At 41.6% G+C, this 23,990-nt stretch overlaps 2 protein-coding genes across 2 annotated transcripts in view; both read left to right on the top strand.

The window, feature by feature from the left end:
- mast1a (microtubule associated serine/threonine kinase 1a) overlaps positions 1 to 10,786 on the top strand; it is an 80,570-nt gene extending 69,784 nt beyond the window's left edge. Inside the window, exons 20-27 of the mRNA XM_080880660.1 lie at positions 2,304 to 2,467; positions 3,724 to 3,968; positions 4,137 to 4,394; positions 4,488 to 4,720; positions 5,129 to 5,251; positions 5,379 to 5,515; positions 6,106 to 6,293; positions 6,382 to 10,786. Coding sequence (XP_080736786.1) covers positions 2,304 to 2,467; positions 3,724 to 3,968; positions 4,137 to 4,394; positions 4,488 to 4,720; positions 5,129 to 5,251; positions 5,379 to 5,515; positions 6,106 to 6,293; positions 6,382 to 8,048 — 3,015 coding nt within the window. The 3' untranslated portion in view covers positions 8,049 to 10,786. The remainder of the gene's footprint in view (positions 1 to 2,303; positions 2,468 to 3,723; positions 3,969 to 4,136; positions 4,395 to 4,487; positions 4,721 to 5,128; positions 5,252 to 5,378; positions 5,516 to 6,105; positions 6,294 to 6,381) is intronic.
- A 2,922-nt stretch (positions 10,787 to 13,708) lies between these two features.
- On the top strand, positions 13,709 to 23,920 carry atg4da (autophagy related 4D, cysteine peptidase a). The gene is made up of 11 exons (XM_080881504.1): positions 13,709 to 14,030; positions 16,591 to 16,861; positions 16,969 to 17,052; positions 17,402 to 17,575; positions 18,248 to 18,599; positions 18,704 to 18,768; positions 20,165 to 20,316; positions 20,405 to 20,483; positions 21,181 to 21,257; positions 21,437 to 21,556; positions 22,321 to 23,920. The coding sequence occupies exons 2-11, from the start codon at positions 16,642 to 16,644 to the stop codon at positions 22,498 to 22,500; spliced, it is 1,503 nt and encodes a 500-aa protein (XP_080737630.1). The 5' UTR covers positions 13,709 to 14,030; positions 16,591 to 16,641; the 3' UTR covers positions 22,501 to 23,920.
- Positions 23,921 to 23,990: the final 70 nt, after the last annotated feature.

The raw sequence follows: 23,990 nt of genomic DNA, 5'->3' as shown, positions 1-23,990 counted from the left end.
AACGCCTGGAGAACTGTTGCTGATGATCACTTTAAAAATACAAGAAAATCTGACTCCTTTGAAGCAAAATTAGGGGTTTTACATAGTGCTGTATTGTCTTGATCATCTTGAACCACTAACAAACAAAGATAAAACTAGGTGATAGAACAGAAGAAACTGCTGCTAAATGACTGTGGTGCATTTAACAAAAGAAGGAATGCATGAAGCTAAGAAATTGTTTGTAGCTGTTAACATTGTTTTTCCTGCTAAGCCGATAGCTCAGTCTTCAGCTGATACTTGTTTCCATGGTGCACTGCAGAATATTCTTCAGGCTTTCCTTAACACAGCTCAGTTCTTTTCCTCCCCCACACAGCTTAGCTTTCCTGTGTTACTCTGCACATAATAAAGGCCTTACAATTGAATTATGCACATGTCTTTGTGGTACGTTAATACTCACTTGCATGCAGAGAAAACATTCATGCTGCTGGGAGTGTCTTTACAGTAGTGCAAAGCTTCTTAACCACTTAATTTGATAATAAAAAAAACCCCCAAAAATACTGTACTTAAATTCATAGATTAGTGATATTGTAATATTTCTACAATATCTTCTAAAAACAGGCAGCTGAGAGATCCACTTTATTTTTTTTACCCTAGGTGGGCCTTCCTGACACAATGCTCCCAAAGATTTATGCCTCCTTCTACTCTCAAACATATGTTAGGCAAATGAGTTAACTGCATTTTACTTTTAGATGCACAGTGTTCCCACGATTAAAACCCCACTGATTATATAGCACAGTAACCATTTGCCATGATTACATAATGCACACAGACTTGCATCAAAGCAAACTGGTTAATAAATTCCAAATGGACATTTTCTCCAGTCTTGCTCACTCACATATCTGCAAAAGCCAAGGTGGAAATTTGTATTTTTGAATTGAAGCTGCCAATAGTGAAAATTACGACTGCCAGAATGTCCTAAAATTTAACAGCTCATAATGTTCTCCTTATCAGACTCTTAAAGTATTTTGGCCAGACTGTGACACATAATTTTCCACAGAAATTGCAAACCTGAGCTGTTAGAGGCTTCCTAAGGAGGCATATATGCATGTTTTAAAGGCTGAATCATCTAAAAGAGTAAAATCTTTTTTTTAATGGTCTGCACACATTTTGAGCTGGCAGACCACATTGAAAGCTAAAACCTGGACCGAGATGCTCCATTAACAAGTCCTCCATCGATTTGGCATTTCAGACTCATGGCAGGCGGTTTTATCTCCTATAACTGAAATTGCAGTGCGACCACAGTTTGCTTGGGGATTCAGGTGTGTTATACAGCACTGGATGTAGCCTCAGGCAGTGATTATGAGTGAGCTACAGACGTTTGGTGAATATCTGATTATTTTATTTGTTATACTGCTGGCTCTATCCTTTATGCAACTTTCATACATAAGCAGACCTGTAAAAATAAACTGAAGTGCAAAAGCTGGTGAAATTTAAGGAATCTGACATCTTCCCCACTGGTTGGCTGTAGCTCAGGCAATGCAGCGGGTTGCCTTCTAATCAGAAGTATCACTGGCTCCTCCTGTCCATGTGCTAAAATATTTTGGGGCGAGATACGGAAACTGAAGTTCTTACCAATCCATCGGTCAATGTTAGATAAAAGTGCGTATAGGTGCACTCGGTGGTTGGCCAAATGACACTTGTAGTCTAAAGCACAACGAGACAAAAGGTGTCAATGATAGTACCAGTCCATTTATTTGTGTATTTTATGCCAGGTTGCTACCAGAAACTATAGACTGAAAAGATTGAGTTTCCAGGTCAAATGGGGACGTGGCTCAAAGGAAACTGAAGTGGGATTGCATAGTTTTCTATAGGAAAGCTATGCAAACTATGCACTCGCTTAATCTATAACCTCATAAATACCTTCCTGAAGAGACTTCAGTCTTGACAATCATACTGAATACTGCATGCTACTAATTTTGTAAGTTATGTTACCAATTAGAGTAAAATAGATGATAAAGCAGTGTGCGTTTTAGGCTGGGCAGCTTTGTGAAGTTGCTGGTTTCAGGGGAAAAAAATGACATCAAGCTTTGGTTGATGTCACAGACTTTTATCTACAGTCTATGCCAAAAACACTCTATCTCCACCTGAACTGAATAATAAAAACCATCATATCACCAGTAATTGTTGAAATAAAGGCATGTGTCTGAAACAAATTCACACAGAATGTATATCTGCAACTCCAACTCAAAAGCAACATTTCTCCTGAGCTATTAATCAAAGCCAACAGACCAAATGCTCATCGATCTGACTGTGTCCCGCTGCAGGTGTACAGCAGCATGGAGCATCTTTCTCAGCTGGAACAGAAAGCTACGTGCTCCGTGTCCCGTCGGGAACACAAGGGCCCACGGGAGGACAAGGTAACGAAGAGAGAGAGCATGGGCAGCTTCAGCATGAGGGACAAGAGCTGGAGGACTGGATCCCCTGAGATGTGAGTGGTGGGCAGCACTGAATAAGGTTCAGTTTATTGTAGGTATGACACAGTAAGGAGGGGTGTTCTTTACACCTAAGCAACGTATGAGGATGTTCATGAGGTGATTCCCTGAAGGTTTTTTCCTTTTGGCAGCCTCACTTATTTCAGTTTGTCTGGAGTTTTATTTCCATCTCACTCACACCAGTTCTGACACTCGTTGTATAAAAAGATCTTTGTGTGAGGATTTGCACTCACTCTGAGACAAAAACAGCATCAGATCCACCCAGTCTGAAGGAGGAGAGCCGAGTTTGATTGGTGCCTCATATGTTTCTGTTCAACAGATTCATTAGTTTTATTCCATTTCATTAGTTTGAGTGCAAGTGGTTCAATGATACTTGTACCCTCGATTCTGAAGCTGTTTCAGTTCCTAACAGACACAGCTTATTAGCTCTTCGTCTGTTACAGGAAACGCCTGCCTCAATCTTAATATTGAAAACTAAAGACCTCTAATTAGCTTGCATCAATCATTTTAGTTTGTAGCTCGCATAAATGGAAAATTTACTCTCATTGTGAGATCTAATTCCTTCATACTGTGGTTTGCATACACAGGAAACAGATTTCCATTACTTCTCATGTCTCCATTTCACCTCAGGCTGTTTGTCGGGATTGAAATCACTCTGTATTCACACGTGAAAGGAAATAACTGATAGGTTCTGTCTCCATAATAGAAAATCAAGAGACTCATTATTTATTACCTTACATATTTTCTCCCCAGCCAAAACAAATGGACATTATCTGTATCATCTCTCTCTTCAGCCAAGTGTTTTTTCTTACAGCTCATTATTTAATTATGATTTAATTAGAAAAATAATAAAAATACATGATCTGATTGTGTCCTGTCTTTCTCTGCTAAAAAAAAATCACTGGTGTTTAATTACTGCTAATTCAAATGCAAAGTGAAGTGATGTGGTTCATTAACTAGAAAGAAATGTTTTCCTTAGAAATTTTTTAAAAAAGTATCGTCTCAGACTTTTTGTCATATTTCTTAAATTGTGAGTTTTTATTATTCCTAGTCTAGAATCATAGACATTCCCATCGGCTGAATTTTTGTAGAATGGTAATTACCAAAAGCAGGGAAGGAAAAGCAAAACACACCCACACAGGTTCTGTAGGGCTGTAATAGTCATTGCTGCACTGTTAGAGCAGACAGTCACTTGCGTGGTTGCAGAGAAATTTGTGCCATTACCTTCTCTGACTGCATCCTTCTCTTACAGGAAGCGCCTGTCCTGTTCAGAGTCCCTCTACACAGAAGGTGATGCGAGCCCTCCTCTTGGTGCCCGACGACGCTTCTCAGCTCTGATGGACACGCATCGTTTTGCCTCACCTCTAGAGGGCGAGTCCGAATTCCTGTCCCGCCAGAACTACATGAAGGTCCGTGGCACTTCGCTGGACGGGACTACTGTCCCCTCACCGAGCCTGCTGGAGCAAAGGAACAGTCTGAAGGAGATCAATGGGGCAGGTGTGTCAGCAGGCGGGAAAGCCTCAAAGATAGTGAAATGTTTGCAAGGAGAGAAAGTGACAGATTTTAGAGCAGATAGAGAAAGCAAAAGAGGTTTTGCCTATAAGATGGCTACTGTTGAGTCAGCTGAGTCATTTTTAACATTGTTATTAATTTGTGTGCTCACAGACAAATCTCCAAGGCCAGGAGAGACACCGGGCATTACCACAGCCATCACCACATTATCCCCAGGTCCTGCAGCAACCGGCCGGGATGTGATGACTCCTCTGTATGACCCTCTGGGGCCACGAGCAACAAATGACTTGGTCCTCCGGAGGGCACGCCATCAGCATTTGTCTGGTGAGGGAGAGAAGCGAAACTCCAGAGCAGGCAACAAGGTCATTAAATCAGCCTCTGCCACGGCCCTGTCTGTTATCATACCGTCAGGTAAGAAGGGCAAGGAAAGAGACAATGAAACATTTAATAATACTACTGATACGTCATACTTATTTCTCCTCTTTACCGTCTCCTTGCTTTTAGTGGAGCAGCATGGCGGCTTCTCCCCGCTGGCCAGTCCCATGTCGCCCCACTCTTTCTCCTCCAACCCTTCGTCACGCGACTCTTCACCCAGCAGAGACTTTTTCCCAGCAGTCAGTGTGCTGCGCTCCCCCATTACCATCCACCGCTCCGGAAAGAAATATGGCTTTACTCTCAGAGCCATCAGAGTCTACATTGGAGACAGTGATATCTACAGCGTACATCACATTGTTTGGGTAAGAAACTCTCAGACATGTATTAATGTTGTAGCTGAACTCCATAACCTCACGCAAAGAGGGATGGCCTGTGTTTTGATTTGTGAGTGTGCTTTTAGAAGTGGAGCTGCCATTAAATAGGAATCAATAATTTAAAAAAGGGGATTAAACTGAAGGGAAGCACTTAGAATGCAGAGCAGGATTAGGACGGCGGTAAAGCTGGACAATAGGGACATAACAAGATCACTGCTGTTGAACGTTAGAGCCACTTTTCTAATCTCACCATACACAAATATGCTACATAATCTGATCTGAAAATATTTGTCTTGTCTTGAGATTTACCAGTGAGAATCACAACATGAGCATTCTGTTTACATGGAGGTGATTTTCCCCCTTCCGCAAACTTGAATATTTTTTGCGTTTTGGCAGCATGTGGAGGACGGTGGCCCCGCCCAGGAAGCTGGCCTTTGTGCTGGTGACCTCATCACTCATGTCAACGGGGAGCCCGTCCACGGTCTGGTCCACACTGAAGTAGTGGAGCTCATCCTCAAGGTCAGCAGGCTTATTTATTCTCAGTTGTTCCACGCTGGCAATATAAATAACCAGCTTTCAATTTCAAGAGAAGGCTTTATGTAAATGGGCTTGTCAGTGCGGAAATTATTATTGCTCTTCTGTGCAGAGTGGCAACAAGGTGACGGTGACAACCACACCTTTTGAGAACACCTCCATTAAAGTGGGCCCTGCTCGTAAGGCCAGCTACAAGTGCAAGATGGCCCGGCGAAACAAGAGGACGATGGGCAAAGACAGCCAGGACAAGTAGGACAAGTAGCTGCTACACTGCACTTATACAACGACTCAGCTGAACTCTCGCCTCAATAACATATTTTTCATTATTATAATGGCTATAGACCAAAGAAGAGTTAGCCTTACTAACTGAAGAGCTTTACGTGTTTTGCTTTATTGATTATAACAGTTTTGTGGCTGAGGTACACATTATACATTTAAAGCAGAACCTGATTTCTGTTTATTTTAATGTACTACAAAAAAAAAATATCTTCGGAGACTATAACAAGACTTCGAAGTCAGTAACTGCTTAAGGTCAAAGCTATCTTGAATGCAGCAATGACAGGAAATTTGTCAAAACACTGTAGAGCAGCACATCGCCGAGTCTGATATGATTAAAATAATAGAGAATTAATGCAAAATTGTGCAATGTTTTTGAGAAATGCTTAGCAACAGTTTAAAATACTCAGTGTACTGTATGTAGCTAGTACGCATTACTTGCAAACCCATCAGTACTGTGCTTTTAAACGAAGTTAATAAATACTGTAAATTACTGTCGGTTATCTTTGTTCCCAATTCAGACCTTCCTTCCTTCTTTAATTATTCTCTTCTCTTTCCCGCAGTAAGAAGCGTAGCTCCTTGTTCCGCAAGATCACAAAACAGTCCAATCTCCTGCACACCAGCCGCAGCTTGTCCTCCCTGAATCGCTCTCTGTCCTCCAGTGAGAGTCTTCCCGGCTCCCCAACTCACAGCCTGTCTGCACGGTCTCCAACTCAGGGCTATCGCTCCACCCCTGAGCCCTCATACTTGGGTAGGACACTGAAAATAAACAGTGCACAAATTAATTTTACTTCCTTGGGGGTTTTGACAGCTTCACTCATCTTTTCTGCTCTCTGCAGGTGCGTCCTCTCAGAGCAGCTCTGCAGCATCCAGCACTCCAAACTCCCCGGCTCCCTCACAGCACATGAGACCCAGCTCACTGCACGGCCTCTCCCCGAAACTCCATCGCCAGTATCGGTCTGCCCGTTGTAAGTCTGCCGGTAATATTCCACTGTCCCCGTTGGCTCACACGCCCTCCCCCACCCAGTCTTCACCTCCACCTTTACCAGGTCACACTGTAGGGAGCTCCAACACAACCCAGTCTTTCCCTGCCAAGCTCCACTCTTCCCCGCCGGTGGTACGTCCCAGGCCCAAGAGTGCCGAGCCTCCGCGATCACCTCTCCTCAAACGCGTGCAGTCAGCAGAGAAGCTCGGCTCACCTCTAACCCAGTCAAGCTCTACAGGAGGGCTGGGGGGTCCACTGAGGAAACACAGCCTTGAGGTGCAGCACTCTGAGTACCGCAAGGACGCCTTCCTCTGCGAGCTTGGGCTCCAGAGCCTGCTGGAGACAGAAGGGGAAAATTTGCCTCCTAATCCTCCCCCTCTACCCTCATCCTCAACTTCCCCAGAGACTGGTGTGCTGAAGCCAGCGAGGAGACTAGGGAGACAGGAGTCACCACTGAGCAGGGAAACACTACTGGCTGGAAGGGAGAGGGAAGAGAAAGAGAGAGGAGTGGAGAGGGAGAAGGAGGCTGGGACAGGATCGCAGTCATCCTTAGGAAGAAAACCTCATGCAAGTGAGCAGCCTTTGAACTCACAAAGCTCTGTACTAAGTGCAGGAACTACTAAAGCTATAACCCCTAGCACGCCTACCAAAACAACAGGGGGTTTAGGTGCTCACAAGGGGCCTGAGAAGTTCACCCAGAGTCAGGCGGACATGTCTCCAAAACAGCTAGACTCCAAGATAGCCAAAAGTCTGTTTTCTAACAGTAAACATCCACAGGAGCAGCAGCTAGGGGGCAGACCTGAATCAAAGCAGGAAGGAGACAACAAGAGCCGGTGTGGTCTTCCTGGAGCTGCCTACAGCAAAAGCTCTGTTTCTGCTCCAGATAAGTCCGCTGGCATCATCACAACAGTGACAGGAGGTCCTCTGAGCAAAACCTTTAAACCATCAGGAGTTGGAGACGCCCTGAGAAAGATGGGGACTGACAGCAGTGACACAAGGACACCAGACCTTGGCTCCAAAAGCCCCAAACTACCAGCTCGGGTCCTCCCTCCTGTCGTTCCCCCGCATGGGCAGGCGCTGTCACTGGCCAAAGTAAGGCAGGGACTCGGGGCTGTCAACTGCTACCGGGGATCACTCGACTGGGAGGACAAATGTCGTCTGGAGGTGGTGGAGGAGCACTCACCCTCTCCTTCTCCTTCCCCAACCGCGGTAACCCCCTCCCTCTGTGGACCTTCCCTCTGTAAGTCACGGCCTGTCTCCCCTGGTGACAAGACAAGCTTCGTCAGCCAGCTGACCACTGTGGCCAAAAACGTCCTCGGGCCGATCAAGCTCGGCTCTCAAGAGGGGGCCAAGAGCAAAGAGCAGCAGTCTAAAGCAGCAGAGGAAAAACAGGGAGGCACAGTGGGAAAGTCTGACTCTCCAGCTGGAGGTCGAGTGGTTGTTGGGGCTGCAGTGGTGACCCAGAGTCCTGCTGGTTCACCGCTAGAGAAGGCAACAGGTAGCAGCCTGCCGAAAATGTGACCTCATGGAGTCCCTAAATGGGACTTTAGTAAAAAGAAAAAAAAAGAAGATGCCTTTTTTGGACAATGCAACAGAAGACTAGCACTTAAAACCAATGTACATTCCAGTTTAAGAGTATAAAATGTTATTTATTGATTCCAATCACTGACTGAATCTAACCTAAAACCAGGAGTAAAAGATCTACTGTAAAGGTGCATTAACTGTTGATTTTCTATTATAAATACTTTAATAAGAGGACTCTAAATGTAATGTGAAACACTTTATCAGATGTATATGTGAGTCTGTGTGAATGCATGTCACATGGTTTGTACTGTACATGTGTAATAGGTACAAGATGGTCAAAAAGTGCTTTACAGATCAAAACATGCTGAATACTGTGAATACCAAATCCAGTCACTCTATTTTTTCTTTCAGCCAGCCCTTTTTTTGTTTTGGGTTTTTTTTGATTTTGGTTTTTGTTTTTTTTTACTGCTCGTCAACCAAAGCAGTGAAACAGTCAAATCAAAGTTGACACATCAAACAGTTACTGAGTAAGAAGATAATTGAGCTCTTTATTCATCATCCAGCAGTTTACTTTCCTGAGTTAAACGGTCAGACGAAGCCAAAGCAGGCACTCTGTCAGTGGACGTCACAGCGAGCACAGTCTCGCAATCTCTGTCGTAGGGGATTTTGTGTGTGTGTGTTTGTGTGTGCAAGCGCATGTGCGTTTAGCTACCCTGGGACAATTTCTGGTGGTTCTTGAAGGCCACAGAGGAAAGCAAGAACGTCAGACCTCGGCGCTTATCTCTCCTTCGCAGGATGGGCTACCGCAGCCCTTTTCTTCACTCCATCTCTGGCTGCTGCCACATTCGCAAACACACACTCGCACATCGCCACAGGAAGCAGCCGTGTCAGCAGCTGATTTTCATGCATTTAAATCCATACGCCTGTGGTCACACGAATTAGGACACAAGTGTGTTTATGAGTGGATTAAGAAGCGTGTGACCATGTTTGTGTCTGTTCAAAGACTCGGCAGACTCAGCGAGGGTCATTGGCATGAAAATTCTCCTCAAAATGAGCAGTCAGGATCCAGTAACAGTTAAAGTATTATTTTATTTTTTAAGCAGGAAGGAAATCCTTCCCCAACAAATCAAACCGGCACAGTGAAGGTTGCTTGGGAGACTATAGCATGTTAAGGCATAGAAAAATGTATTATGCACATATGCAGTGAACCCCGTGTGTTGTTTTCAGTCAAATCTGAAAAAGCAGGCAGTCAAGGATGTAGCATACTATAATCTACTTGTTAAAGGGCTCTATAGCAAAAGTAGGGTTTGTGCATACATGGAATATCACATCGAGCCCGTTCTCTTTAAACCAGGCTATCTACAGTGTAATCAGAATGACTTTGTATTTAGGTACTTACAAGTTAGCTTGTCCAGACTGATTAATATAATCCTCACATTTTGCTGTGCAACGTACAGATAAAAGTGTTTGTCAGTGATCTCAGCAGGAATGCTGGGAAATGTTCACAGGAGACACACACACACACAAAAAGATGTTCCTCTCTCATTGGTCATAGTCACTTTCTTGTAATTCATGACTATCCAGTGTACATAATCTTATGCAAATCCATGTGTGAGAGTAGGTGGCTAAACAGATTAATCCAGATGTGATTGTTAATTGTCACTTTCTGCCAGTGATTAGATTTTTTGTAGATATTCAAGGTTCTAAAAACATAAAAGGGAAACTGATTCAGCCAACAACAGCATGTAAATCTGACACCAATGCAGAAGTTCACGGATTAAAATGTACTTTTACCTCCAAACCTCAAACAAGTGGTTCATCTGCACAACATATCTAGTGAAAGTTTGTCTCGGTCACTTCCGACTGGGTGTTCAGTGTACAGTTTAACGAAGAGCAGCCGCTTGTTGCTTTACATTGTTGTATCTGCCTGGAAATCCGCAACAATGAGCTTAAGACTGCATAGAGCTACAAACCAGGAGGCTGATCTCTGCTGTGTTGGCAGCAGTTTTTTCACATAACCATTCATGAATATGAAAACATATCCCATGCCTTACATGCTTGGCAGGGATTTCTTTTCCCATTTGACACACTACTCTACTGCCCTCCAGTGGTTAGCATCAATATCAAATATTTGAAATATCATAATCTATTGGAGTGAGTGTTTCCTTGATGAAGTGCAGAGCACTGATTTGATGGTTGTTGTTAGCCATACGGTTACCAAATATGCATTTAAAGTTCTAATGACAAAATATTTGCAGTAATTATAAAATGAACACTTGAAACATGAATTATTAATTTTCCGTTGTGACTGTTAATTATATCTTTGTGAATAGTTACGTTTTTAAATATACTGTCTTATATTCACAGCAAGGAGTTCTTTTATACCTTGATGTAATAAAGGAGTCATCAGGTCATCTCAAATCACCCGATTAAGAAAACAAACTCCTGCAGTTATTGTATCAAAATTCAGGCCTTTTGCTGATCAGTGGTGTCTATAATACATGTTTTAAAATGTCTTTTTCTTTCCGTGGTTGACAGAGAGAGTAGTAGAAATGCACTTTATTTGAAAGAAAAAAAATCTTGAGTTGATGATATTGTTTGTAAGTTACTATCCTGTATACAATGTGGATTCTACAAATGAACACAAAAGTCTGATAAGTATAAAAACATTCCACATTTCTCTGTTCACTCGAAGTGTATTTAGTTGTACCACTGCGGCATTTTTGTTTGTGATAGGTGTGACCTAAATGCAGACACCTGAAGTGCAGTACGTGGAATAAAATTCAGTTTTTGTTCCAAAACTTGCAGGATCTCACTCTTTTTTGGCTTTAACCTCTAATCCCACAGCAGCATTTATCACAGTAAGCACACCTCTGGCTACAGCGTGCAGGTAATTATTAATAAGTTCTTTACACCTGAAAAAAGATGTTCATGTCATCGTAGCTGTTACTAATAGGAGAGCTTGGTGGGTGTTGTTAATTCTGACTTCAGTGTCCTACTTTATGAAAGGGTGTTACCTAGGGGCAAATATGAATCATTTTTAAAAAATAGACCTTCTTTTAGAGCATTTAGAGCCGTCAAAGACAGGTGTAGCTAATAACCTTTCACAGCTGCTGCAGCGCTATAATCTCTGGAATAAAGTCATAGTTAATGTTATTAGTTATCTCTGTGTTTCTCCAGCTGTGAAAAGGTTTATGAAGCTGATTCCTTTGCAAATGAAAAGGCCTCTGATCCTACCAAGACTATCAAGATTACAGTTAGCTGCATTTATTAACAAAATAAAATGGATTGGAATCTTCTTCTTCTACTGAAAAAAACAAAACAAAACTGTCATTGACTAGTGGAGAAAACATTCACATCCTTTTAAGTGTCTAAGGCCCATCTGTTTTCTCCTACTTTTGGAGTTGCAGGGAGGCTGGAGAATTTCCTAGCTGGTACAGAGCAAGAAAAAAGGCACACCTTGTACAAGCTGTGAGCCACTACAGAGACAGACAACCACACACTGACATCTGAGCCTACAGTCAGTTTGGAATCACCAGTTAACCTTAGGGACCAAGTCTAGGGCATGATGTATGTGTAACCTCCACACGTGAAGCCATGTTAAGACGGAACTAAACAAATACTTGCACTACTTGTGCATATTCGCACTGAATTCTTTTCTTAGAATAAGGATAAATTAAATCAAAATAGTGTGCTTGAACTAGGGCATCATGGTGGTACAGTGGTTAGTCCTGTTGCTTCACAATGAGAAAGCCCTGGGTCTGACTTAACCAGGCCAGCTGGGGCCTTTTCTGTGTAGAGATGCATGTTCTCTGTGGGTAGTCTGACTTTCTCTCATAGTCCAAAGACATGCATGTGAGGTTAAGTGGTCTACCGTTCTGTGATACAGTAAACTGGCAACCTGTCTGCAGTTTGCCCTATAACAGCTGTGCAGCTGTACAGGTGTAATAAATTATTACTTTCATAGCTAATTAATTAAGCAATGTTATAACCATCAGTCTAACCCCTGAAAATCAAATGCTTGGAGGTAATTTATTTTTACATGAAAATGTATCCATATGTATTTGAAGACATATGACAGGTCTGTTAATATATTACTCATTTAAAAGATGGTAGTGGTGTGTGCTATGATGTTTGGTTTGAAGACAGTGATGCTGACAAAAGACAGGAGGCAGAGAAGATTTTCATTAAGAGTTACTGATATGGACAAGATTAGAAATGAGTATGTCAGAGGGACAAATTAGGCTGAGGGGTTTCAAGAGAAAGTTAAAGAGGCAAGACTGAAATGGTTAGATGTACAGCAGAGGGTAAGTGAATATACTGGACAAACAATGTTGAATATTGAGCTTGAGAGCAGGAGAAAAAGACCACAGAAAAGATTGGATGCAGTGATTGAGGACATGCAGAGGATTGGTGTGACACAGGAGGATGCCAGGGATAGGATGACAGGTTAAAAATATATGTTATAAGTATATAGTATAAAGTTACTTACCCTTCTTTATCCTTAAAGCTTGAGTCTTCTACCAAAGCCCTGGGGGCTTGAGAGTCCTGCACAGTGCACTGCTCTGGACGGAGCTCTCGAATATCGTTTATGGGATCTGCTGGAGCCACTTCCCCCGTTTGGCAGTCATCGGATTACCACAGTCACCACTGTTGCCTTCACCCTACACATCTTAGCCCTTGGTATTTCTTGAGCTCCTGATGTTTCTTCTCCCTCATGTTGCTTTCACTTGGTACAGCTGCATCTTCCACTATGACTGTCTTCCTCTGCGTGTCCACCACTACTATGTCCAGTTGGTTAGCCATCACCAGTTTGTCTGTCTGTATTAAGAAGTCCCGCAGGGTTCCCATAATCAGTTGTGACCATCATCCTGGTGTACTCATGGACCTTGCTGTTTCATCCTTGATGGTGGTTCTGACACTCATTAGTGCTCAGACTCATTCCTTCCTTATAGAGGTGGTGGCTAATGTTTGCTCCCTTTTGTAGTCTGTATCCATATCTAGTCTTCTTAATGTTCTGGCTAAAAGGGGGTTCGGGCCTATGCCTATACAGCAGTGGGGACAGAGCATCTCCTTGGTAAATCCCACTCTTGATGGTGACTTTCCTAAAGAAGGCTCTTAAGGTCCTGTCTTGTACAGTTCTAGGCACTCCAGGATCCATGCATGAGGGACTGATTCACAGGCTTTCTTGTAGTCAGTCCAGGCATAACACCTGGACTGTCTACAGTGCTCACCCTGGTCTTACAGCCTCAAGAAACTGCTCTATCTATCAGTAGCTGGCGTTTCTGCCAATTCCTTACTGGGTCCTGCTTGAGATTTTTTTTGTTGGATTTTGGATGTATGATGGTTATTCTGGTTGAAAGCTGCACAAAGGTAACTAATTACACCATAATTATTTACTAATATATAAACCAAAATTGTATGTTACTTATTATTTTAACTTTTTTCAATTGTTGGCATGTTTGTACCTAAATTTATTATTTATGTTTAGTAACGCATACTTTTTAACCAGGTCACTCATTGCATAACTACAGGACTTATTATTAGCCAATGGCACCGTGCACTGCGCATTAGTGCAATATTATCCTATCAGATTTGCTACAGGATTTAATTCAACCAATAGTGGTGCGCCGGAAAAGGACAACAGGAAGTAAATGTTGTCCGGTCAGGGGCTGTCACACGGAGCAGCATAGACGCTATGTAGTAGCTTATTTTCGTAACCGTGTAGATAAATGACTTTCTGTGTTAAATGGGAGGAAGTCTACCATTCGTACATTAACTGTATTTTATTATAAAAGCATTAAGCTCTTCGGGGATTCCGTCTTCAGTGCTAGAGAGCTAACGCCGGGGCTAGCTGCAGAAGTTAGCGTGTTCAGCCAGCTAGTCTCAGGCTGCCGCTGTACGCCAGGAGGGAGGAAATATCCGAAATGAGTGGCTCTATTACGGGGTACCGACCTGCTTAACCGACCTTTACATCAGGTATGTTGTTGCTGGCCTTTGATTCTTTAATAATGGTGAAAGACGCTTTTTAAATTAGGTATGCGCTATAGTGCTGGTGAGTCTTTGTGACCAGAGCAGTAAATGGGAATTGACAGTGAGGCTGCTGGTCAGAATCCGTTCATATACCCTGACACTGGTCGTGTCATGAGAGTGTTTCTATAATAGATTATGGTTAATAAACCGGTTGACTTACAGGTGATGAAAAATGGTAGCCACCATCATCATCAGATGACTTTTACAGACGTTGAAAAGCCCGACATACCGGTTGTCAAATGGTTATCACATGATGAGTGTTTTTTTTTCTTCTCTACCATAGAAACGTTTCCATCAGCAGGATCAGTTAGTACTCATCGTAATACTCTCTGTTCCCTGTCGAAAGTGCTACTCATCAGTTTCAGGGCAGGGTGAAAAAGGTCTCTGGTACTTTCCTTAAGTGTTTTTCAAATTGTGAAATCAGAATCAGAATCAGAATGGGGTTTATTGCCAAATGTTGAGCAGGTTTACAACATTAGGAAATTGCTGCGGTGCTTCAAATGGGCAGCTGTGGATGATTACTCGGATTTACTCTGACAGTTTGGGGTTTTTTAATGTTTCTTTGTGCTGTTTGCCCTTGATTCTGACTTACAGATGTTAAAAAACGAAGGATCTTACTTTGTTCTTGTTTTTTTTTCTAGAGTTAAACATCCATAATGAAACAAGGAAACCTGTGAACTGCTCAGGTCCTTAGGCTGTTATCAGATCTCTCAAACGCAAGCATATTGTTTTCAGCAGAAAGTATGAGTGTGGATCATTGACAGACTGTATAATGCAAGAGGACTAAAAAGAAAATTGTGCATATACAAACATGTTTTTATTTTACTTAACCAGACAGACAACTCAGATTAAACATCTCTTTCGCAATAGTATCCTGGCAACAGTTCAATCAGTTATACAAGCTGATGATACAAATACACAAGGGAGGCTTCAAATGCACATGTGATTAAGAAGGTGCAAAAGCAAGCAGCTTCCTCAGTAGTTATTAATAATGACCTTACAGAGTTTTTAGAAAAATATAAATATCTAGGGGCACACATTAAAATGATATTCAAATACCAGTGACATTTACATAAAAGAATACAGCAATTATAGTAAATGTGGAAGTTGGACATAGAATGGGTCTTTTCGTTTCCAGCTCTCTGTCTTAGTCACTGTGGCTCAGGTGGCTCAGTGGGTCATCTGTCAGTCAGCAGGTTCCTTCACCGTTTAAGTCTACCTGCGGAAGTGTCCTTGGGCACTGAATCCAGAGTTGTACGTGCTACTTCAGTTTTATTGTGTGAATGTTAGAAAGTGATTAGCCATGGATAACAATCCTCCTTCTTATAAGAAGTATTATTTAATGAATGACTTTGATGTTTTCAGGGGAAATAAAATTTGTTGCAATTACATACCCGCATACATCAGCTAAAAATTTGACTTCTTCTTTTACCCTAATGGTTTATGTAATTAGTCATTTATCTGCCAAAGTGCAAACTCTGCCTCTTTGGTTGTTACCAATTCCGTTTTAACAATAGAGAAATTGGGTTGAGTTTGTTTGTTTGTTTGTTTGTTTTTAGCAACATGAAACATGAAAACAAGACAACACTCCCCACAACCACCAACACAGCTGGTCCTCCTATTACATCAAACAGAAAACACACAACCAGGTTTCAGGAGAAAAAAATGTTAGAGCATACAAACCAGAAACAGGTGCTCATCTCTGAAGGCAGTGTTGAAACTGAAAATGTGTACTTTAGTTAGAATCTGCTAAACAATGAAAAGTTTCTCTAAATTTACAGGCTAATAATCAATATATAAAAGGAAAATACCATAGAAAATGATCAGTACAGGATTCATGGAGCCTCTGAATCTTACTTTTTTTTTTTTTCCAAATTGCTCTTTACATCAAGGTAGAATGTCAGCATAAACAAAACTATTGAGTGGAAATACACCAGGCACTACAGAGGATTATCAGTATTCTTATACCGCCAGACTTCAAGACCTGTGGGTGGTACTTGACCAGAAGCAAAAGGCATCAGTAAATGTATATTTAGCATTCTGATTACAGAATGGAAACTTATTACTTATTACCATCACATGGATGACAAATGTCACGTCTATCCGTTGATAACTGGATATATGTGACAACGGCAATGTAGAAGATGAAAAACATTCAGCACTCAGAGATAAATATTTCAAGAGGCTTTTCAAACCTACAGTTTAATTTGATGAAACATAAAATCCACTTGTGTTTATAAACTAGAAATAACAGGGAGATTTCAGACTTCTGTTAAACAAGATGGCACAGATAATTAAGAGCCAGGAAAAATCCAGTGTAACTGTGTGCTGTGTATTCAAAGAAGAAAAGCCACTTTTAAAATGAGTTTAAATCCAAATAAATATTTGAGTTAATAAGTATATGAGTGGCAGGATGAGTGTAAAAGCGTTTTGAGTACAAGATGCATCAGTAGTTAATTTTTTACCTAGATTCTTGTGTTGTTCCTCTTTTTCGTTCATTCATCAGTTCTGTGTCGCAATGAGGAGCACAAGAGGTAAGCTCTGAGGTCTCGGAGCCATGAACTCAGTTTCCCCGAGTGCAGCACAATACGTAGGGGGAGTCATGCAAGATGAGCTGGTGGACAGGGGGAGGCAGCAGCAGCCCATGGAGCGGCAGGGCAGCTTTGGAGTCAGGCCTCCACAAACTCAAGGTGCCAGCAGAGAAGCCGCCGGGGAGCTTGACGAGATGGACAAACTCAAGGCCAAACTTATGTCAGCATGGAATAATGTCAAATATGGTTTGTAGTCAGTTTTAAGTAATGAAGACTGAGTGTTGGATTTTTGTTTATATAGAGGAGTACTGAGATTTCTGCTTTGAGAATCTTTTTTGCGCCTCTGTCTGCAGGCTGGACTGTTAAGTCTAAAACCTCCTTCAACAAGATGTCTCCTGTGACTGTCCTGGGTCACTCCTATCTGCTTAACAGTGAAGGTAAGTGCTAAATGTATTCATACATCTTAAAACTATTTCCTCTCTAGAGAAACGTAAAGAAGAATAGACCCCAGGTGTTGTAGTGATGTGTGCTGTGGCTAACCACACTGGTTAACCGTTTCCTATTTAAATGTTTATTTGACATGAGAAAGCTGAGCAGTAGGAACTAAAACAGACAAAACCTGCGCTTTTATTTCCAAAATATTATATGCAGGTATCATAACTGAGCTTTTTCATCATTTAAAATTAGTAATACAAACAGCTTAATGCTTGAACAAAGTGCTAGAGCTCTAAATATGTGTGTGTTTGTGTGTCTCTTGCTCCACCTCTCTATTTCACTCCCTCTCAGATGAGGTGGAGCGGTTCCGCCTAGCGTTTGTGTCCAGGATCTGGTTGACCTATAGGAGAGAGTTCCCTCAGCTGGAGGGCTCCACCTGGACAACAGACTGTGGTTGGGGCTGCATGCTGCGCAGTGGGCAGATGCTGCTGGCACAGGGGCTCCTGGTTCACTTGATGCCCAGAGGTAGAACTCTCCATCTGGTACACACATTTTTACATTTCAACATAAGAAGTGTTCATCCATTAAGAATATAAAATATCATAAAAATTAGGTTGCGGCACTGACCAAGATGTGTCCTCACATATAACTCAAAGCTAAAGATGGTCCGTGTCTCATTTCTGGTTTAGCCAAGAGAGATACCTGAGTAGAGGGTGCAGGAAGCTATGAATTCACCAGGGTATAACCTGTGCTAATCTCAGTGTGACATTTGTCATTCATTGACTTTGTACTCTGGAACTGGCCAGTTAAAGACCATTTAATTTACTATCCCAGTTCGTCGCCCGTCACCCCTCGGTCAGTTACAGAAAAAGTTAGGTGTCATTTCCAGATGAGTGAGCAGTGTCCTCGGTTTCTCAGTCACATCAACCACCACTATGATAGCAAGGAGAAAACCCTCAGGTTTGGGATCTCGCCTACAGGTTCCCACATGGTAGCCATGTCCATCTTTTATATACAGTCTATGGTTGACTCAAAAACTGACAACCCATCCTTTCTCTAACTCCGTTCTTTTGTTTTATACACAGTTTTATACTGTTTTTTTTTTCTGTGTGTATACTCATGTCTGTAACATCCTCTGATCGTTTAAAGTCTGAAGAAAAAAAATAAAATAAATACATTTTGTTTCTGTTTTTCTAGACTGGGTTTGGCCAGAGTGTCAGCAGCTTACTGATGTGGACTTTGAGGTATTCCGTCCACGTTCCCCAGCCCGGGCTGGAGGGGTCCCAATACCCTCCTTTGGCTCTCCACGAGGTTCCAGCACCCCTGAGAAATCCCTGCCAAGCAGTCAGGCACCTAGATGCAGCCAGAAGAAAAGGGTCTACGAGTCCACAAAGGACAGGCAAGAGCACATCCACTCCAGGCTTGTTACCTGGTTTGGGGATCAGCCCCCAGCACCTTTTGGCGTTCACCAGCTGGTGGATATTGGCAAAGGTTCGGGGAAGAAGGCTGGTGACTGGTATGGCCCCTCTGTAGTCGCACACATACTACGGTAAGGGCTCGTTTTTGCAAGCAAGGCTTTTCTGTGTTCTGAAATCATTTACACAGCTGTTAAGCATTTCCAGAATTATGGAATTGTTTTCTTGTCCCTTTCAGGAAAGCAGTGGACAAAACATCTGTGGTCACAAACCTGGCTGTATATGTGGCTCAGGATTGTACAGGTGAGATTTATAGAGCAGATATTTGTTTAGCTTAATAATGAGAAAAGAGCAGATTGATATTTGCTTTGCACTAAGAGTGTAAATACACTCACCGGTCAGTGTTTTTGTACATCTAAAGTTAAAAGCATTTATCAGAATTGGGGATTAACAAACTTAAAATGTGGCATGGTTGTTTGCACCAGGCGGGCCGGTCTGAATATTCCAGCTGATCTATTGGGATTTCCCCACACAATCATCTCTGGGTTTTAGAGAACGATCCAAAGTAAAGAAAAATATCCAGTGAGCAGGAGTTATTTGGCCAAAAATGCTTTGTGGATACCAGAAATCAGAGGAGAGTGACCCGACTGCTTCAAACTGATTGGAAGGCAACAGAAACTCAGATAACCACTCATTATAATTTAAGTATTTAGAAGAGCCTCTATGAATGTAGAACACTTTGAACGTTGAAGGTAATGAGCTACAGCAGCAGAATATCATGCCAGGGCCACTCCTACCAGCTAAGAACAGGAAATTGAGGCTAGAAGTCACACAAGCTCAACAAAACAACAGAAGAATGGCTTGATGAGTCTTATTTTTTCCTGTATCATTTGGATCCTAGGATTAGAGTCTAGCATAAACAACATAAAATCGATCCTGTCAGGTTGTGGTGTAATGGTGTGGGGGATAGTTTCTTAGTACCGACTGATACCTTAGGCTACGGATAGGCTGTATAGATTTGAAAACTGCGTTTTCGTCTGAAAACGCTCCGCCTCCACTGGCGTTTTCAGTCGTTTTCACAGAGTTGTGCGTCCACATTGAAACGACCCAAAACGCTTACGTTCCAGTCCTGCGCATGCACAAAAGCGAGTGAGAATTAAAGAATTTGAAGAAAAGCTATCCGGAGCATGTACAAACTGATATTAATCATTTTTAGGGCTGTCAGAATTGAGAGCAATCAAAACAACTGCTGTATAATGCACTCCGCTATCTTTGTTTAATTGGTCACATGACTGCACCACATGACTAAAATGCGTCATCGAGACGGGAAAACGTCGTCTCAGTGTGGACGGGAGGCCAAAACGGAGAGAAAACAATGCGTTTTCAAACAAAAACACATTAGTGTGGACGTAGCCTTAAATTTCACATGAACCAAGCACCTTTGGGATGTGGTGGAACAGGAGATTTGCATTACAGATGTGCAGCTGTCAAATCTGCAGCAACTCTGTGATGCTGTCACATCAGTATGGACCAAAATCTCTGAATGTTTCCAGTGCTTAGTTCAATTTGTGCCGGAAATAATTAAGACAGTTCTGATTGCAAAAGGGAGTCTAAACCAGTACTAACTAGGTGTACCTAATAAAGTGTCTGCTCTCTACATCATGCCTGTTTTAACCCTCACTGTTTCTGTGCCTTGTAGTGTACAAAGAAGATGTGGTGCATCTGTGTGATCGGTCACTGAATCAGACTTCTTCCGATCCGTCCAGTCAGGACTGGAAGTCTGTTATCATACTGGTCCCTGTCCGGCTGGGAGGGGAGGCCCTCAATCCATCCTACATCGATTGTGTCAAGGTCTGTTAACCATCCAGTGCCTGACCCCACTTCCTAAAGGATTTTAAGTGTCTAAACTCATATTAAAAATATTTGTGTTCATTCTCAGAACTTCCTGAAACTGGAATGCTGTATTGGAATAATCGGAGGCAAACCAAAACATTCGCTGTATTTCATTGGTTTCCAAGGTGAGGATTGCTAAAAACATACTCTGTACATTTTTTTTTTTTTATCTTTTTGCATAAATCCAGCCGAAGCAAGGGCAGCTAGGGAAGAACTGACATTTTTTGCTGTTATGCTCCTCTGCAACCCGTATTATTCTTGCAGTGGCGATGCAGGAGCCACACATTCTCTCAGGTGTGGATAATGACGCGCTGCTTTGGTGCAGAACTGCTACTTCTGCTTATCACGCTCTGCATTACTCTTCACGACACTTTACTCTTAAACTTAGGATATCTAGAAGCATAAGTAAAATGTGCTTTTAAAAACTGTGGTGTCATTTGTCACTTTGTCGCTTATTAGCTGATTGCTAATGTGTTTAACTGCTACCTGACAATGGTTTAAAACCCTTAAGGCAAAAAAGCACATCCCAAATAAATCTTCACACTACAAATGGAAACTTCCTGTATGAACCATCACAAAGCCTCTCTGAAATTAAAAATATAAATTGTGCCTTTTGTATCAATGTCTAATATAATATTATACATATGTTTTGGTGGTTTGTTAAGGAAGTAGAGTTTGTAACTTACAGCTTTGGGCTTCTGTGGTAGTTGTTACAAAGGTCAGCAGGAACAAGCTGTCTGAATTATAAAAAGTATGAGAGACTATTCATCATTTAACTATTTGATTTATTGTTTTATACTTGGATTCCTCTCTGTCTGGCAGATGAGCAGCTGCTGTATCTGGATCCTCACTACTGCCAGCCAGTGGTCGATGTCAGTCAAGTTAACTTCTCACTGGAGGTTTGCTGCCTGCTTCATTACTCTTCTCTTCTGTCTGTCTGGCTTTTATCTCCTTTTTTTTCCTGGGATCATATCATATGACTTCAAACTCATTCACGGGTCATTAAAGATAACATGTCTGCTTAGTTGGCTCTGATCTGTTTATTGTATGACCCATGTCTCCTTTTACCACTCTGCAGTCGTTCCACTGTAGCTCTCCTAAAAAGATGCCCTTCAACCGTATGGATCCGAGCTGCACCATCGGTTTCTACGCCAAGAACAAGAAGGACTTTGAGTCTCTATGTTCTGCTGTCAGTGAGGTGAGTTTTTACAACCTCCTCACATTTTTGTGGCTCTGATTTAATTTATACAACATAATAGAAATGAGCAGCATTTTTTTTCTTTCTTTCGTAGAGATAAATCTGTCCTGTTTCTGACAGTTAAATATGTTTGAGTTGGTTTGGAGGGAAAAAAAGCAATATTAAGCCATCACTTTCGGCTCCAGAAAGCTGAATAATCATCTTGTTGTTTTCATTTCTGCACAGATACAATTTCAATAGCTCAAGTTACTCAAATTTTTCAAGCAAAGATTTCCGATTTTATTTTTTCTGAGTTGAGGTCAAAACATGAGAATTGGCTGCTTTTCTTTGTAATGCCTAACAGTCAGTTGAATACGAGAGCAAATGTAGAAAGCGAGTGCTACACAATCGAAGCAGGTACTGTATGTAGATCTTCATATTCCATTCAAATAATATATGTGCCAAGGATGTAATTGGTTTGTTTGGGCTTTTGCATTAAAATTATTACATTTTTCACCATTGCTAGAGCTTGGCCCAGTCTTGAAGTGTTCTCAGTAATTCATGCATTAATTTTTAGAAGTATTATTTACCATTGTGGGAGAACAAAATTGGAATATTTTCCCAAAACAAATTTAAATATAATAAATTGGGAGATATCGTTATGATAGTTTGAAGAAGAAAAATGTCAAAAACTGATTTTTTTTTTCCTCTTTTTCTCTGCGTGCGATATATTCTGTTTTGTTTTTAAGATTATCTGCTTTAACTGGACTTTGTTGTCCTTCCAGGCTCTGTCATCGTCGAAGGAGAAGTATCCTGTCTTCACCTTTGTGGAGGGCCACAGTCAGGATTATGGACTTGAGGGTCACAGCAGCAATCACAGTGGACCTCCAGCTCATATCCTGCCTCCAGGGAGACTAGGCAGAAGCAACAACAGAAGAAGCAGTGAAGAGTTTGTCTTCCTGTAAAGCTCTGAGGACGATGCTCTCCCATCTGTAGGGGGCAGAAGTGGACACTCAATTGCCTTTAAAAGACTTGATTCTGTCGATGCTGCGGCTGCAAGGCGGGCACAACTCTTTTGTGCTTTGTCTTCCTCACTGGTCAACACGGCTGCTGTCATCACCTCTGTGTGGGTGGCGTTATAAGCTAACAGGCATTAGTGACTACTGGCTGGAGCACTGCTTTACCTGACGAAGGTGACTTCAAAATGGATAGAAACGTTTTCAAGTACTTGAAATGTTCTTGGTTCATTTTATCAGACGACGTCAAAAAAAGCCTCAGTGGTGTCTGCATCATCTTTAATTGGCTCACTCGTCTGCCCGATATTGTTCATGACTTGTATTATATCACATTCCCTCTGCTGAATATTTTTTTTTAATTTTTATTCTTTAAATTAATTAGATTTAAGAATGTGTGTTTTGTGTGCGAGTGAGTGTTTTGTTAGTATAATTTATTTGTCTTTTAAATTGTGTTAAGGATTATGCCGTGTCACATCCCAGATAAATTTCAGATTCTTCCACGAGCGTCTTGAACAGCTGTAAATTCATTTTTAGACATCGTGGTCTCAAGCCCATGCACTTTCAGCTCTGACTCTTTATTCATTAAGGATATGAAAATCTGCAAGAAATCTGCTGTTACATTGTTCCTGCTGCTTAAAGAACTAAAGGTCAGGTATAAAGAAAAACAATGCCTAAAGTTGGAGATGACTTTTGTATTTTTGCCTGTCAAACTGTGGCTTAAATCATTCCCGCTATACTATTATATAAACATGTTTGCAAAGTAAAACACCCAGCTCTTACTTATGTACGTGTTCTAGATTTTACCTTGCACAGCCAAGGTAATGAGACAAACCGAAGCTGAATGGAGATCTTTTTTTTTTTTTTTCTTTTTTTTAAATTTATTTTGTTGTTTGCTTGATTTTCAGACTTCTGCTGCAGTGTCTCTGTGTTTTTGTTTGTCCCCTTTTTCTGTAAAAGCTACTACTGCAAGTTGCACTACTACTGTTATTGAGTTTATTGTCCTGATTAAACTTCAGACACTGGAATTACAGTACATGTTACTGCGTTTTTTTGTGTAGATTTGAACTGCAGGTATATACGCTGTCAAAGGAACGAGAGCGATGGGAAATGATCAATTCAATGTTCTGTAGTTAGCAGGGTCAGAGCAAATACGCTTGTTGTAAAGTTTATGCAGCAGATGCTGAAGTAACATGTGGCATATAATTTCATTACTCACACCTTGTTAATACCACGTTGGAGCCCTCAACAAGGTGCTGGAAACATTCCTGAGATTGTTGTCCATATCACATGATTGCATCACACAGTTAATGCAGATTTGTAGGTTTTGAATCTCTTGTTCCACCACATCTCAAAGATGTTGGACTTTGAAGGCGATATGAGTACAGTGACTTTATCATCAGTTCAACAACACCAAGGCAGGCTGTGACATTTAAATAATA

Source organism: Rhamphochromis sp. 'chilingali' (genome assembly GCF_963969265.1).
Source record: "Rhamphochromis sp. 'chilingali' genome assembly, chromosome: 4".
NCBI lineage: Eukaryota > Metazoa > Chordata > Actinopteri > Cichliformes > Cichlidae > Rhamphochromis > Rhamphochromis sp. 'chilingali'.
This window is presented reverse-complemented; position numbering and strand designations above follow the sequence as displayed.